This window comes from Molothrus aeneus, chromosome 6 (genome assembly GCF_037042795.1).
Source record: "Molothrus aeneus isolate 106 chromosome 6, BPBGC_Maene_1.0, whole genome shotgun sequence".
NCBI lineage: Eukaryota > Metazoa > Chordata > Aves > Passeriformes > Icteridae > Molothrus > Molothrus aeneus.
Window position 1 is genome coordinate 51,362,430 of NC_089651.1, and position 18,076 is coordinate 51,380,505.

At 39.8% G+C, this 18,076-nt stretch overlaps 1 protein-coding gene across 9 annotated transcripts in view; it reads right to left on the reverse strand.

Moving 5' to 3' along the window:
* Positions 1-18,076, reverse strand: part of BEGAIN (brain enriched guanylate kinase associated) — a 158,716-nt gene that overhangs the window by 104,515 nt on the left and 36,125 nt on the right. For 6 of the 9 annotated variants that reach the window (XM_066551641.1, XM_066551638.1, XM_066551640.1 and 3 more), the window contains one exon: positions 8,633-8,661. In XM_066551641.1, coding sequence (XP_066407738.1) covers positions 8,633-8,661 — 29 coding nt within the window. Of the gene's footprint in view, positions 1-8,632; positions 8,907-9,044; positions 9,223-18,076 lie in introns of those variants that run through there. The other 3 variants (XM_066551642.1, XM_066551639.1, XM_066551643.1) reach the window with 2 other exon arrangements.

Here is an 18,076-nt window from a genome sequence, read left to right on the forward strand (position 1 = left end):
TCGTTCCTTCTCTATTTCTTGGTCTCTTATCAATCTAAAACTGAATGCAAATACAAATAAAGGCATCATTTTTATTCATAAGCTGAGTGTCAAAAATAAACATACTGTTTATTTTGAATTTGAACAGAACTGTTTCAGTGCTATAAATTGTTTGAATGTAGCCTCAAAAATCCAACTTCCCGACAGAAAACAGCACTTGCCCCATCATTAAGGATGAGTTTCTGTCCATGAATGCACCTTGTTAGTAGTTTCACAATGAAATGATAAGAATATTGGACAGAGTTACAAAATATTTATTTTTCAGACACTCATGGATCTGCTCTAAATCTTGGAATTAACTTGGTACATCTTGGTCTGGACTGTTTCTGATTAACTCCTTGGAAATACTTCTTCCTTTTTACAGGACAGAGATAGGCTTCGTAAAAAGAGGGAATCATATCTCAAAGGGCAAGTGACCCAGCAGTTACAAACTTAATTAAATATGCACATGCAAAGTCACATGCCACACATTTAGTGCTACTTAAATTGTATTTTCAAACACTCACATCTGTAGAATTTCTTAGCAGTAAGACCAATTATGCAGATATATAGGCAATTTCTTTTTTTATCTGTAGACTACTCTGTGCAGGTAAAGCATTGAATACTGTGTTAATTTGTGCAATACCTTGGTTAAACCAGCATACCTGAATTAAATAGTAGCAGAAAGATTTAACACTAGAAAGCAAGATTTTTTAAACTAGAAAGCAAGAAAAGAGGAGTGCTGATTGCTTTCCTCTTCAATTGGCCTTTCCTCTTCTTGCTTGCTGCAAGAATGAGCTCTTAGGTGGTATCAAGGGAAAAGATTAAGTAGCCATTCATTGCTGGGAATTCCAGTATAGTTCTTGGAATACCTTAAAAATAAAGCAGTTTCTTAAACTGATCCTTTTATCTAAGTGGCAGTTATAGCTAAGAGAAACATAAATTGAGCTATTTGCTTGACCTGATTTGTATGTAAGCTTCAGAGTTAAGGCCCTTTGCTCTGACATGGATATGAAACTGGTCTTGAACAGCAGGCAGCAATTTGGAGCTGCTGAGTCGTGAGAGTTTCTTGTGAACATGAGGGTCTTTGTAGAACAGCAGTGACTCCCTGAAGAGCTCAGTGTTCCCCAAAAAATTTGAAGCTCCTCCTTTTTTCTATGACATCTTCCTCCTCTGTCTCCTCATTCTTTTGAAAGTGGGAAAAAATCAAGGTAAGGTGATAAAAATTTGCATTTTGCTCTGAACAGCTGAAATGGAATTGGTGTAGTCATGATGTCCCATGACATCCTACATGATGTCCATCATGTAAGTCAGTCAGCCACTTCTTTGCAAACAACATGCTGCTCAAATACTGCTTGCCCTCTGAGATGCAGGTCTGCTGCATGAGTTGTGTGTGTATGTTCACTTGAAGACAACTTCTCAATTTTGGTTTTGCTGACATGGTGATGGTTGGGCAAGCTCACAATGAAAATTTAATTTTTCCATGACTTTCAGAGCTTAAAAAATGCATATATGGAGAAAGTCATGCTTTAAGGAACGATAGAGCTGCATGTGGCATGGAGGCCCTCACTTTTATGCCAGTCCAAACATTACTACAAACCAAGAAATGAGCAGTGACTCTACACTGTTCAGTGAGGCAGATCTTATTTCTCCTGGAAGAGCTGAATAACAACAGTTGTGCAGTTCACACAAGCAGCAGGATGATCATACACATGAGAGAAATCCTTCAAGGAGCTACAGGCACTTATGATCCCGCTGTTCTGCTGGAGGACTCTGTATATTATACAATACTCCCATTCTTGAATTCCAAAAAGCATGGTTACACCTCACTATCTACTGTCTGTTTTCAGCACATTGTACTTCATGCTAAGCTGGCTTTAGATCATCACTAAAATATAAAGACAACTCAGTCTTTTCAATTTTTAATATGAAAAGCTTAATAGTTTTGATATACATCAGATGCTTTTGATTTTTAGAGAACACTGCATCAAATGTGGTGATACAGGTTTTATTTGAATGCATTCTAAAGTCACTTGTGTGTAAATCAAGAACTGATTGGTAAATTAAATTGCCTAAGCCATGCCAGCAGCAGCAGAGCTGGAAATTGCAAAAAGCCTGTAATAAAGTGTTGCAGATGAGTTATCTCCTTTCTTTCATCAGTCTGTGAGCTGTAGCAGCAGCAAGCATTCAAAATCTACTTGATTTCACCACAGAGCACACTTAAGTGCAGTTCACAAACTGCACTGTCCTTGAACCATCTGGGGTCCATAGCATGAAACCTCTTATGTTCTTCAGCTTATAAGATTGTTTTGTTACTGCTGCAGTGGCTGCCACTGTTTGCTTTGCAAGTTGCTGCTTACAGTGCTCAGCACACACCCCTCAGTAGCTTTGGTAAAAGTCCTTACATAAACTGAAGCCTAATTGCAATAAAGGGGAGGCATCCAATTTTCCCACCTTTGAATTTCTTAGAATAATGGATAATTGTGTCTTTGGAACTTGAAGGGGGAGAACCCAACAACAACAAAAAAGAAACTGTTCTCTAAGTTCTGCTCCTTATGATACAAAGTTCTGAACTAATCACAAGCACTATAAAAAATGGAATTTTCTTTCCTTTTTTCTTAGATATTTGTCTGAAATGCCTCCTTTTATTTATTTTTCTTTTCTGAGAAGCTCATGGCATTGCTCAGTGATGCATTTTGCCTTGCAAGAAAGGGGTAGGCAGATCATTATTTGTAAGCTAGGCATCACTGAGGTCCAGCCTCTTCCCCATGACTCACTGCAGCTCCTGGCTGATGGCATGGCTCATCTACTCCTACCTACTTCCTTGGTCTCTTCAGATGTTTGCTCATCTCCCACTTGTCCCTGGAGGCCACTTTACACAACTCTACCTGGTTTCATTCAACTTGAATCTGTTCTGCCCTCTGTTTCTGTCATGTTCCTTGTTTGGTGGATGCTTTTGCTTCTCTCCGTATTTATCTAGAACTAAAGGATGCTATAACACAACACTTGTTACATCAGCTGATGGGAATGGTTCCTTGCATACTGACATCACTGCCTTTTAGATCATTCTCCCAAGCAGCAGACAGAAGCTCAGGGCACAGGATTGTAGCATAGCATAGCAGCAACACTCCTTCCTCAGCTGAAGTAGTGCTGGTTTGACTGATTAGCACAGGGAATAGTAATAGTGGAAATTAGGTGTGATAAGCTGCACAAGCATACTGTGCCTCTGACAGCACTAACAAAATTCTCAGAGGTACTGGAATAGGTAGATCAGCATGGCTCTGTGCCTCAGCCAATCCCAGTTCCAGGGCTGTAGCTCCCCTGGGGGCTGTGACTATATCTGTGTGTGTCCATTGCTCCCATTGCTATGTTTGACAACCACCAAACCCAAAGCTGAGTGTAGTCTCAGGGGGAGAGAGAGAGAGACATGTGCTTTAGCTACAGTCACACCCTGGATGGCAGCAGGAACAAACCAGCTGTGATGAAAACAGCATGGCAGGGCTGTCACTGCTGCTGGGGCTGCCCGGCAGATAAAAACAGCTTCCAAAACAGAGAGGAAATGACAACCTGGTTTACCTGTTTGAATATATGTTAGGCAGCTTTTTTTATCCTTTTCCTTTTCTCCTCCATCTTTCAAAATGCACCCAAAATTCACCCAACTTGATGACTTTTTTACCATCACCTCTAGTGACCCCAAACTCATGGCCCTTTCATGCTAGCATTTCCCTATGCTCTATTTCTCCTGAGCTTGCCCCGTTCCATCTCTTTGCCTGTGTCCACAGCTGGGGTTTCACATCCCAGCATCAACTAGAGCCTGAAGACACTGCTGAGCAGATGGTGGAGCTGCTTCTTGCACAGCCCTGCTGCTGTCCTGTGGCATTTTGCTTCTGTACAAGGCAGTGGCTCCCAGCATATCAGCTGTGGATGTGAAGACCAGACCTAGGGCAAAGTAAATCATGTTTGTTGGTTAACTTTCTGGGAAAATAAATCCTCCCCTTTGTGTTCAAGTATGTGGTAAAATTAATGTAGATACAGGCTGAGAGAGAAATAAGGACAAGGTGGGGATGGCAGGAAATTGCAGTGTGTTCATTAGCATATGAAGAGGGCTATATTTATACCAAGTGCAAGGAAGGCAGCATGATCAGGTGGGCATTTAGGAAAGTATTTACATTTCCAGAAAACCATGGCAGAGGCTTTTCCCTAGAACTGCATGTGCCTCTGATGTTCCTTTTGAAGAAACCCATATTCCTCCCTTACCACAGATGAACTCAAACATGCTTGAGAAAAGTCCAAGTCTAAAAATTCAAGAGACTTGGATCAAGCTGCTGACTTTCTACCAGCTGTGTGTGCAAAACAAACCACTTTGCTTTCATATGTTCTGAAACAAGGACTACAGTGAAAGGAAAATGGTACCTCACAGGTTCCTTGAGACACTTTTATCAGAGATCTCTGGATACTTAGTTAAGTGCCCCTACTGATGCTACCAAAATAAAGTAATCCTCAGTTGAGGAATACCAAGATTGTACTGTAAAGTGGAAAATCAGCCTCCTTGGAGGAGCTGTGAGCCTGGCAGCTGGTCATGGTGATGATGTGTACTGTTTTGTGTACTTTTAGATATACAGTTCAGCCTGTAGTGGATCTTGAAAGCTTAGAACTAAGACTATTGATTTATACAGTTTCTGAATAGTCACTGAAATTTTAGGAGTGCGTAAAAAAAAAAAGGAAAAGCTTTTATTGAACAATATCTGTCTCTTTAAGTGGCATTTCCTGTGGAGTGACATACTCTTCAGTGTAAGGAAGCTAAGAAGCTGATCAATGTTTGTGTATAAAGTATTTCTAGAGATCTGTTTTGCCAAACGTTACATCATCCCCCCCCAGAAAGTTTGTTTATTACAGCCTTTATTTCAAGCAGGATGGAATGGAAGCAAAGAAAGAGTAGCCAGGAATCTGTACTGGAGTTGCAGTGGAACTGGTCTTGCATTTGCAATTTTTTTTTATTGAACCCATAGAATGGTTATTCTATGGGTTCAATCTGAGTTAAAGGAATACTTTCCAGTCTACTGGCAATTCCATGTGCCAGCCACCACAGACATACAAGGTCTCAGGCTTGGAAGGCTTGTGCTTCTCTTGCATATGTGCACCAAAGATGGCACACTGCTGAGTCAAAATAAGATAGTATAGGTATGTTTGAAATTCACTATATTAACTAAGATTTTCAGTCCTTGTTTATAGACATGAAAAAGAACCAGATCCAAAAAACTGTATTTAAAAGGCTGGAGTCAGAAGTAATTAATGCTTAAAGTGACTCTATAACCATACACAGCCAACCTACATAAGTGCAGTTCCTCAAGAGGTTTGTGATTAGTAGTTAGCCTTACTCCTGCCTAATATATTGGTACCTTGAAATATTATAAACACTGTACTGCTAAGAATCATTTACAGTGAGAAGACTTCATTGCAAAAACTGATTCTTTTCAAAGTTATAGCACAAAATTGCATGTTTCTACTTCTAGAGGAAGGTGTCCCTGTGTCAGGCTAAATATTGACAACCTCCCACCCCTGCTTCCTACTTCTCCTTCCACACATAGCTCAGTGACAGCAAGCCCCTGCTGCAAAGGACAGCATGTGACATTGCAGGTCACAGCAGCTCCTGGGTCTGCAAGGGGAATTATTGCTGCCTTATGTGAGACAAATCACATTGCTCTGGACAGATTCTCAGTGAAGGAATGTGACAATCAGACTTGTATTAGTTTGCACTGCTGCTTGTGCTGCCTGGCTCAATGAATTTTATGGCTGAACAAAGCACAAGCTACCAGTGGACCAATTTTTCATTCACCCCTCTCTCTGAATGGGCCTGGCTGCATCAGTCCTTGGAGACACCCCAGATGGATCCCCATTCTCCTGGGCTGGGGAATGTACAAAGCTCACCCAAAGACTTACAGAGCTGCCTTGATAAAATGTTTGGCCCTGTGGGCCCTCAAGGACTGTCATCTGTTCTAATTTAAAAGACTTTCTTCTCTTGAAGAGCACTGTGGAATGCAAACCTGTATTACCCTGACCCTGAGAGTTTTCAAACTGGCTTCACTGTCCTGTGGTTATGCATCTTCCTCCTGTTGTCCTGTTTCTTTAACAAGGTTTTTTACCTTTTTTCTCATTACAGAACCCCTTTTTCCTCCTTCTTTTGCAGGAACCTTGTACCCTCTGTGCACCCCAGCTCCACAGCTGGGGCTCTGCAGCTGTTGGTCCTTGGGCCAACACATCCCAGGTGATGTGGAATGCAACATCCTCAGCTGGTAGCAAAAAAGAGCGGGGAAGGAGCTGGGCATAGGAGATAGGGCAGAACACAATGAAGTATCATGTGGGAATGGCTTTTCCATATTACACTGCTTTCTGCATATAATAAAAAATACCTCTTTCCTCCCAGCCTGCCATTTTCCTCTCGTTTCTTTCTTTCTTCTCCTAGCTTCAGGTTATCTCTCTTCATGACCTCTCTGAAGCCACTGTGGTTAAAACACAGGGTAATTTGTTTTTTTTACCTGGGTACCACACTTTGATAGGTTTAGAAAAAATCTAATTCTCTCCAGGCAATGAGTTTACCTTACTTAAGATAAGGACTCCAGATAGTTTCCTTAAACTGCCAAGGATTCTGTCAGTTTGCATCCAAGGGAATGAGACAGGAGCCTAGAAAAGTTTGGGATGGAGCAGTGCAGCTTTTGCACTGGGTCCTGCTGGAGCTGCCCCAGCCTGGCTTGCTGCTCTGCTTGGGAGCACAGGGAGCTCTGGAACTGGCCTTGCACCTGCTGGGCTGATGGGGATAAAAACCTCTGCCAGAATCAACTTTTGCACACAAGAATTTTTATCAGAGAATTTCTTTAACTCCTGAGAGAGACTGACCCTTCTCTTTGTTGAGTTAATAGTGAAGCTCCTGCTTCATTTCAGTGGGGCAGGGTCGACTTCTCCATCTGTGCAGTACTCAGGGAGTACTGAGGCAAAGACCGGCAAGCCTGACAGCTGCAAAATTGTGGTGTTTGGAAAATGGAACTTTATGAATGTTTATTCTCATTGTAAAAAAATCTTGTTTTTTTTTTCCACTACATTCTGCTCATTCTCCTGGGCTCTGCAGCCCATTATTGCAAAAGAAGCAAGACTAAAAGCAGAGGCCAAGGCATGCTCAGGGAAGTATTACAAGGATTAGACTGCATTTGTGCACACATGCTTATCCAGCAAAGATGTAAATATATATTCACTTGCATCTTCCAAGAGAGTCATTCATGACAGAAGTGTGCGTACACTATAGGTTATTGTTTGGAATTTTTATTAGACACCAGTCCACATACTGAGGCACTTTCTCAGGCATTACTCAGGAAAAACTCACAGCTTTAACATTTTAGTTCTTAAATACATGAAAATCCAGAATACATTGCACAGTGCTTTTCTTTCAGCACAAAAGTTACAATATTTCTGTTGTCATGAGGCTCTACAAAAGTGTATAAGTGCTTTAAAAATACATTCTTAGTAACTTTTGGACATGAAGCTTCAAATCTACTGTAAGAGACTTAACCTCCTTCGCCTCAAAAGAAAATCAGGATTCTGTTTCCAGCCCAGAATTCATTAAACACTTGATCAAATTTCTGTTGTTTTGCATTTGCCCAACTATTTCTTGAATTTCAGAACTTTTCTGCATTTCTAATAACTCAGGATAGCCATTCCAAACTGAAGGAATCTAAAAAGTTTTTCTTGGACAAGAGTTGTCACTAACCAGAGTAACCGGATACAGAGAAGGAATTTAGGCTTGTCCAATAAAACCAAGTATGATCATGGCCAGTGTATTTGATTATGAAAAGAAGTTCCATAAAGTATTTAAAGGGTAGTAAAAAGTTAATCTCTTACCTATCACTTTGATAATGTGTTAGTAGACAAGGTTTTACTAATTTTTAATTCATTTATTAAAAAGGGCTAAATGCTTTCTTCTTTCTTTTCTTTTTCAACAACATACACAAAAGCAATATCCCCCCAAAGCAGACTTGCACTAGGACATGAGATGGAAAACTTATGTTATAAAAACCATCTCCTTTTGCTTAAAGCAGAGAGATGTGCTGAGAAACTGGTACAGTATGACAACATTTTAAACACAGAGGAGACGAGATTTATCTGGCTGGTATACAATATAAAACAAAAATCGAACAACAATGTTACAGTGCTATATTGAAACAAACCACATTAATTAGATACTTTGAAGTCAAGCCTATATTTTCTTCAGCTTTTTCATGAATTATTGATCCACTTTCCTCATTAAATGGAATGGCAGGCTCTTGCAGTAAATGGACAAGTGGCTACAACATTTATATAATCAAATACGCTCTGCATCTGGCAATAAAACATGTTTGTGTGTAAAACATGCTTTCTGAATTGACATCCCTGCAAAACAGATTTACTAGAACAACCACATTCCTTTTCTTTTGTCTGTAAAGCACAGCTTGCCTTGCATCATCATGCAATCCAGTATTCTACTCTGATCTCATTAAGCAAAATATTTTCCAAGAGCCTGTATTGTGCATTGTGCAACAGAACATTTCTTCTCTATAACGAGATGTAAATAAACTGTCTCACTTACCTTATTTTCTCCATTTCTGCCGCAGAGGCCTACAAGAAATCAAATAATAGGAGCAAGTGAATGAAAGAAAACATTCACTCTGCAGATTTATGCATAGTTAAGGCTTTCCGAATGCTTCTCGGCAAGTGGCTACAAAGCGCGGGCGAGCCAGCCCCACATCTGCATCAGCCGAGAGGAGCAGCGGCGGCTGAAGTGGGGAATGGAGCGGAGCGCAGCGGGAGCCCGGTGTACCCACGAGCCATGGGCACCGGAATGACTCAGTTGTAGCGCTGAGGCAGAGAACGGGGAGGGGAAAAAAAAGAAGGAGAAGGGAAAAAAAAAAAAAAAAGAAAAAAACCCAAAGCAAGCAGCAGCAAGTAACAGGTTACTGAGCCTCCTGGGTTTCCCAGGGAAAGTTGAATTGCGGTGCTACCCTCGGTGCGGTGGGCATGGCAGCGGGCTGGGCTGGCGGGGATTGACAGTGACTTCATCACACGTGAATTCGGAGCTCAATTCATCATCTTTCGCTGAGCCCGACAGATGGAAGGACACCAGCTCGCCTCCTTCGTGGGAGTTTCGAGTAATCAAATTACTTTCCTCAAGTAATGCACTATCTTGACAATTAGCATCTCAATGCACGGAGGCGTCGGGTTAACCCTTTCCGTGCCGCTGCCCCGCCTGCAGCTCCCGGCCCTGCCCCGCCGGGCTCCCGCTGCCCCCGGCCCGCGGCTCGGCTCTGCCACGGAGCGAGAGGCTCTGCCCGCATCCCCACAGAGCCGGCACGATCGTGCCTGCTCACTCCATCAACCTGCCTCGGGTTCTCTTGCCGTGTAGATGCTGCCAATTCCTGCTTGTCTATAGCACGGAGATTCATTAATTTCTCCAGCATTACTTGTTGGCATAGTCTTGTTAACCCTTTGGTTACTTTTTTGTCATTATCTCGTGCAGATCCTAAATAGCTGCTCCCATTTCATTTCAGCACAGCACCGGCACAGAATCTCATCAATTCTCCCAGTCCCGCTTTATTGTAACTAAGGAATGAGCACTCAGAGCAATCCTGCAATCTCTAGAGCCAGATAAATCCCAGCATCACAGAATCTCTTATTTATACTGAAAGCATTGGCCATTAATCATGAGCACTTTAAACCTTATTGATTAATGGCTAACAATCATATTTGAGTATGAAACAAATTAAAGATTAAAAATAGAGAATGTAAATTTAATCAGTTAACCAGCAGGAAATTTATCAAACTGCCTAATAAAACATCCCAAATGACAAATTGTTGGTTCTTCATTGGGTCACTTGTCTTCCCTTTTTCTCATTTACTTTTGATTTGCCCATTAGAGAAGTTGTCAGTCAGGTTGGTGTTTGCACGGCAATTTCTGATGTCAAACATTAAGGATTTTAGCCATTCACCGTGACTTGATAGGCAGGAAGCCAGCTGCAGGAAAAACCCTCCTCAATTTCTCAGTAACATATGAAATGCTAGTTTACATGGTCCTTGCTATGTAAACATGTATTGCATACCTGCTGTGTTGGAACCACAATGTTGTGTGTGGAATCTTGAGATTAAAAATGTAACCCAAGGACCCATAATTGCTTACTCTAATTTGTGTCTGTCCATTGAATCCTGCATATTCTGTAGTACACAGAAAATAGATTCAACATTGCTGATCAGAAAATTAATGACAGAGGCTTTCTCCCTGGGCATGAGAATCTACTGGCAGACCCACTGCCTTGCCAGCTTGGCTCTCCAGACGTGAGCTCTCCAACACAGCCCTGCTCATCATGTTCCTGTAATTTTTGGGGAGATGACAGTTCTTTTGCATGGTGCTCACTATTTCTTTGCCTTGAACTCTGGGAGTTGCTGTGAAGACAGGGTACTTAGAATGCCTGATTTTAGAGCTTCTATTGTGGCAATATCTGCAGCCATCAAGGGAAGATACCTGGCCTTGCTTTTGCCTAGTGTTTTGAATAATGCTGCACTCCTGGGGTCAGTGTGGGGGTTGCTTTGTGTGATTAAATCAAAGTATTGAGAAGAGGAGCTGTAGACTAATGTTTTGGTGATACTCATCTGTGAGCGCAAGTGAGTCATTGGCTGCCAATCCTGACAGGAAATTAGTAGGGAGAAAAAAGCTCAGCAAATGCCTACCACCAATTCAAACAAGAAAACTAAACCAAGCTGCAATTACTTTTCTTTCTTTTTTTTTTCCTGGTAGGGCTGGGATTTTTACCTCTCACAGTGAAAGCTCTTTGTTCCACATAGTATGGCCAATTTTCCTTTGGACTATTGAGGATGTTCTACTCTGCCTTTCCCCGGCAGGTTGTGCAGTAAAGGAATGTCTCCTCTCTGATGTGGAAACTTTGGGGTCAGATCAATCCTCTTCAGGGAGGATGCTCTGCCCCAGAGCATCTCTTTCCATATCTCCCCTCTGATGTGGAAACTTTGGGGTCAGATCAATCCTCCCCAAGGAGGATGCTCTGCCCCAGGTCAGGGGCCTCTCTGGGCTGCAGCACTGCAGTGCTCCATTACATCTTTTGACAGGGATCCACTTCCAGTAAATAAATAGGAGCACAGGACAGGACTAGAGCCTGGATGTTCTTCAGTAGATTGCCCTAGCTTTCAGCCTAGGGAGTCAAATGAGTGTAACAGATATGAGAAGTGGTGAAAACAAAGACAGCAGCATCTGTAGAAACATGGCTTTCATCCCAAGCAGTTTATTTTCTCAGATAGCTGTGTCCCTTAGGAAAGTAATTTTTATACCCTTTTTTCCTTTTTCTTCTTTTTCCATTTCCTCCTCTTCTCCACATTTTTTTTCTTTTTTTTTTTTCTTTTTTCCCCCCATAAAGCCTGAACAACTCACAACTATTTTAAAAATCTGTGGTTTTCTGAAAAAGTTCTGTAATTACAAGGTGACATTTTTACTAAGGCAAAATTACTGCCCCTAGCCAGATCCCTGCCATTGATTTAGCCTGTGGAAGTTTAGAGGTTGCATCATCCTCCCACTGTTGTCTGTGAAGGCTCCTATCTGAAACCTCTTCCTGAATTGATTCAAAAATATAGTCTAAACAGCTCTGAATTGGCCACTTTAAGGACAAATCTTGTCCTCAAACTCTTATGGGACCTATTTCAAGCAGATAGACTGAAGTAAAGGCTGGTGCAAGAATGTCCTTAATGGTAAGTCATCCATAAATTGTTGCTTGCTAGTGTGTTGATTCATTTCAAGTGATTCTTGATGCCTAAACTGAGCAGTGATTGAAGCTGTATGATTTTTTTAATTAAATATTTTAAATTAAGATCAGTAATTACCTTTAATTATAAAAATATCAGATGTGATTTATTTACATGGGATTTTTTTACAATATCAATGCAGTATGACTAAAGAATTTATTTAATTGGCCTAAAAATAACAATTTTTGCTTTTAATAAAAAGTTTGGTCTGAGTAGTTTGGTCTGACTCAATAGACTACATTTCTATATACAGTCTCTTTACTTAAAATACTGAGACTTAAAATAATGAGGTTTGAACATTTTAATTTTTCAGACATGGTGAGGCAACTATCCCTGGAAGCACTTTTGGGCAATGACTAATAATATTAATAGAAACCTGATTTTTCCAAGTGTTTGAAGGAAGCAAATGTGATGTACCAAAAACTACCAAGACTCACCTTTTTTGGAAATGTTAAACATTTAAAAGTACATTTTTGGGCAGATATTGAAATAGAAGTTAGTTACCTTTCTCTTTTTTTTTAATTTGTTTTTTTTAATATAATCCTCCACTCCTCACTTATTCTAGACTGCAAGTTGACATTCTTTGATATTCTTTGAGAACAAAGTCATTTGCTGGCTTGAATGAAAACATGGATGCTGTTAATGGAAACCCCAGGAAATTTAACTGAGCTTTTCTCCCTCTTTAGAATATGGTTATTACTGTTTAGACAGCATGACAACCTCTGGGTTGTTTTCAAGTTAGCAGAGTGAATGAAGGATACTATGATCCCCTGATTTTTTATCTTTCCATATTTCATTAATGAGTCAAACAAGCTCAAGACAATGGCAGAATATTTTTAGTCATTGACATACAAAAAGCTTAGTGTAGTGATCCAGTTATTTGGGTTTTTAATATAATCAGGGGCTATAGTACTGATTATTGAATCTAAATATTTTTTAATGAAAAAGTCATGTTGATGATCTATCATTCTATTCACTTCACCTTGTGTTTACACTTTATTTCCTTTAAGATCCCTTTTTGAGGGATAAGCAATCATGGAATTTCAGATCTTTCAGATGTCTGAAGAAATTTTCTTCCTCTAAGATCTTGAGGTTAATTTTCATCCTTCTGCATCTGCCCAATGTATGTGTGAAAAAGAAGAAGTACCCTGGAGGTGAATTTTAAATTTTACTTATTGTCTTTTGTTTTCTTGGAAAAAGCTTTTCATTTTAAAGGAAGGGACTGGACCCAGGGTCTGGCTCAGTGCTCACCAAATCCTCCCACTGTGTTCAGTGACTCTGGAGTTGCACATTGGCTTGTTGCTACCAGAGGTACCAGAAAAGAAAGTGTAGCAGGAAGTTACTGCCACTCATTTACTCTTACTGTTTACTCAGACTTGTTTATTATTGTGGAAGTTACTTTTATTTCTTTGTTGAGGAAAGCTGTAAATGAGAGCTCATTCACAACAAAAGCTGTCTGGATTTCTGGCACATTTGTAAACTGTCACATGTTTTCAATCCAACTATTTAACTTCAACATTCTTTTCTGCTCCCTGTTGTACTAGAGTTCTATTGGTAGAAACTACTGTGGTCCTTTTTCCTTTCTTTTCCAACATAGGACAAGAGTTAGAGATTAGATTAAAGAAAAATTACAGACTCAAATACAGATACTCAAATTACAGATACTCAAATTACAGATAATTTGATAGGATCAATCTTTAATTAGATGTTAATCAATTTTTAGAGATTTCTTTTATTGGCTTTAAAGTACCACTCAGGCAATGCCTGAAGAAAGAGTAAAATTTAATCTACAGAAACTTTAAAAGAGCTGGAAGAAGTGTCTGTTTGCATTTGATTGTATTGAATGTATCTGATAGATGTTTACAAAAGAAGGATCATCTTCCTGTAAAACTCTTGCCTGAAATTTTCATGGAGGTACATAGAGAATTGAGTCCAAGCCTCCACAGTTGCCACTGTAATAGATATTTTGCTCAGAAAGCATGTGCTCCACACCATGGGCCATAAAACACCTCCACTATGCTCATCTGAAGGTATTTCATGTATGAAAGGTGAAGAGGTTTAACACTGAGGGAAGAAGGCAGAAGCTGCCAAGGATAACAGCCTTTTTCCTTTCCATACTATTGAACTTGTTGGAGCCACTCAAATGAAAAACATTTTCTCTTGGAAGAGGACCGTCACATGTATTAGAAAGAATGGGAGGGTTCCATTAAGCTGTGGTGGGTTTTGACATTGGACACAAGGAAAAGCATGTGTCAACCAATTTAGACTTAGCAACCACAGGTAAGGCGTAGCAAATCTCTCCACACCACCATCATGCATTTTTCCAGGATTGCCTCCCTGTCTGGGACCAAATTCTGATGTTTCTTGGGAAAGAAGAAATCCTCCACAGTAACATTAAGTTACAAACGAAAACTCAGAAGTTTGGGACAAACTGCAAACAGCAAAATATGGCTACGGACAAATGGACCCAACTCAGAAAACAAGAAGGTAAATTGTCTTTTTAATTCTTTGAGCAGATGATTAAGTTCAACATGCAGAATTTTTACACTGCATCGGAACACCAGTACTCTGTCATGCAATGTCCATAAGGCTGCTGGGATCCATCTTGAAACAGTTAGATTTACCCTGTTTTTTCTGAACACTATAAAATTGATTGAAATTAGAGGGTGATTTTAACCATTTTAAATTTTGTATGACCAGTACTCTCTTTGATCTTGTACCAATTTTATGTTTAAAGCTTATTACTCCCACCCTGTTTTTACATTCCCATACACATTTATGAAGAGATGTTTTATCTGAGCAGGAAAACAAGATGTGGTTGTCTGTTGTCAGAAGATTGTACTCCTTTCCCTCAGTCATTTCAGTATACCTTCTCTGGATCTGTTCCAAATTACCTTAAATCTGATTTGAAAATGGGTGATCAGAATATACATTATGTACAAAGCACCTTGGCAGCACCTTGTATGGTGGATGTATGCTTCGGTGACTCTAAAGAAAATATATCTGCAGTGCATCTCAGGCTTGTCTCAGATTTCTTGTGGTTCTCTCTCATTTGAGGCTCACACTGTTTTACAGTCTAACACACACCTGGATCTCTGTTTCTTTGCTGCTGACAAATGATGAGCTCCACAAAATAAAGTATTGATATGGATATGTTGTGTTAAAATTCCATTACTCTGCTTACAAATAAACTAGTTCTTATATGATCTTCCTAATTGTTGTCAGTACCTCAAAATGCCTTTACTATTTAACCTGTTTATTGGCTCAAAGTCATTAACAATTATTTACAACAAATTGTGTCTAAAATATTCTTTGAAAGTTCCAATAATCCCCTTCCAACATGACAGTCTTCCATTTTAACATTTACATAGACTTTTCATTCAGATTAATCATCTTGAATTACTCTCTATTTTATAACTTTTAGACAGTAATTCTCAACTGAGCATTTTATGAGCTACTTTGTGCAAATCTAGATAGATCATGACTTGTTCCCTGAGTGTGAAATTGCTTCTCTTAACAAAAAGTTACTTTTGCAAAAATTGTCATGTTTTATGCCACCTCTCTTCATCCTTGATTGCTCAAGTTGCTTGACCATGAAGCCTTTGTTTCGCTTCATGTTACATTTTCTCTTCACCACTTAGGATATATTTGTACCACTGCACACAGAGAAAAGTTTTGCTTCTGAGCTTGCCTATTCATGTGTCAATTAAGTGAGATTTTAGACTGGGGATTACTACAGGATTCCTGACATCAACAGAGTGAATAGTGGTAGTTTGCCTTAATTATGACGGTTCCTGTTAAACCTTCCTCATCCTTCCTCAGATATCCTCCAAATACTCCCTGTTCACTATCATTCATACTGAAAGATGAGGCAGAGAATCTCCTTAATAACTGGACAAGATCTAAGCTATTCTGAACTTCTGTCTGACCTTCAACATAAGTCTGATCTCACTGAATTTTGACTGAAATAAACTGGGAAATAACCATAAGAAATAAGATAAAAAGAAATATTGGGAATTTTTCTCACAACAGGCATTTAAATTCTCCATGACACATCCTGCATGTGTGAACATGTATCAAATAGCAACATATTAAATTGAAACTGTAACCTAAAGGCTTCTCTTTTGCATGGTAGGGAAAACATAGCATTCTCAAGCTGTTTTATTTCCTAATATTTTAGAATCTTTATTTTGCTTCCTTAGTTTCTTTTTCACTCTGTAAAGTCTCAAAACCACATTCCCAGCAGGGGTAAATTAGCAGAGCTCCACTGAAGTGAAGTCTTGCTGATTTATATCACTGGAGGTTCTGCTTTTAAATGGCTGTTTCAATGAGTCAGGCTGATTTCTGTCATACCCAGTACCCCCAAGTAGCATGAATGCTGTAGTTTCTCTCAAAAAATGGTCCCAAAAGAAGCTATACCTCTTCTCCATGTCACTGGGCAAACCATCCAGTGAAACCTGAACAAAAGACCATTGAAAACAGTGGGCTTCCTGCCTTAAAACAATAGTTCAGACTCCACTTAAATTATTCAGTATATTTTTGCTCAATCTTATTATTTGAACCTGTGCATGTAACTACTGTGATTAAATGCTTTGTTTTTATGAAAACAGTCCTTGTAGTCATCAGCAGAGATGAGGATCCATAGTGCTAGGAGCTGTACAAACTCTTCAAATGAAAAGGAAATGTTCCATGACCTGACCAACTCAAGTAGGGACAGATATGTACAGTGATTTTGTTTCCTTTATGGTGCAGCCACACAGCAGCACTTGTGACCATGGATTGAACTGTTTTCTCTAGAGTTGTTCATCATCCTCTGATGCAGTAACATTACAAAAGATAAAAACAGTGAGGTGAAGCCACACTGCTTGCCCAACCAGTCCTCTGTACTCTTCAGTCCCATCCAATGTGACCCCACCAGCAACTGTGTAGCTGTAAATACTTTATGTGAGACTGAGGAGAAAGAGTAAAATGCAATCTAGTTGACTAAATGGACTCTATGTCTCCTAAACTAATACATAACACTGCCAACTGCAGGTTGCCAGCACACATATGTGGCTGTCTGTAACACAGAATGTGGTAAGTGCCATTACACACATGATATTAAAGCACTTAGCTACAGCAGTTGTCATTTTAAAAGCTCCTGTTTGTCAATAGATAATAAAAAGTGGTGTCTGAGACAGTCAGGAGTAACTCCAATGTCCTGGTGCGCTGACTCCTGCCTGGGTAGGTGTGGATTTGTACTGGGTGGGACCAAAGCTTGGCTCACCATGGATGGCACATGAATTCTAACATAGCTGCTTCTAGAAACTTCTGTGGTTACATCTTTGTATCTCCTCATATGTCCCTGCATAGTGAGGATGTTTTGTTCATGAATGTTGAAGATGGGAAGTGGGAGCAAGAGATGGAGTGGGAGCAGAACTGCAAAATTCATACATCCTACACTTGTGGAACTTTGTTTGTTACAAAACATGCATTTTGTGCTCTAACTGCATCCATACCTGTCTAGGTGATAAAAGTAATCATATGGAGACCTGTTGAACAAAACTTCACCTTTAAGTTCTGTTGTTGTCCTTAGTTCTGTGCCCTGTGTTCAGAACCACTCCTAAAGTAAATGTTCAGAGGAGGGCAACCAGAGTCCTAAGATGCCAGAATACTTCAAAGCAAAACCAAGATTGCAATGAACAAAGATATTTATTTTTCAAACAGGGTAAAGATAGCTGTAGAGAATGGAAATCTACTATTTTTTGTGTTCAGTGTGGATTAAATAGGAAATAATGGATTCAAAGTGAAGACAAAAAATGTAGAGAAAGTGTTAGAGGTATTATTTTAACCACGGAGATAGTTATTAGCTGAGGAGATTTCCCATAGTAGCTGTGGCATGTTCTATAAAGACTGGAAGGATTTATACATAACTTTGCTTTCTTGGGGCAGGAGGACAGACTAGACACCTTTTATGGTTTTCCTGACTCTTCTGAGTCCATGAACTAAGGCCAATATAAATCAGTGAAAATTTTTCTTACAACAAATGGAGTTTTCTCTCTGCTTTACTGCCTTTGACATGAGTCAGTTCCCAAGGCACCACTGCTTCCCTGGGACCTGTACACTGGGAACTTGAGCAGGTCTCCTAAAAGTAGGACATTTGTGTTCATGACTTTTGTCACTTTTGAACTTGTCTATGGACAGGCAAGAGTAAACTAAACAAGGTGCACCAATACATCCAGGCAATGTCACA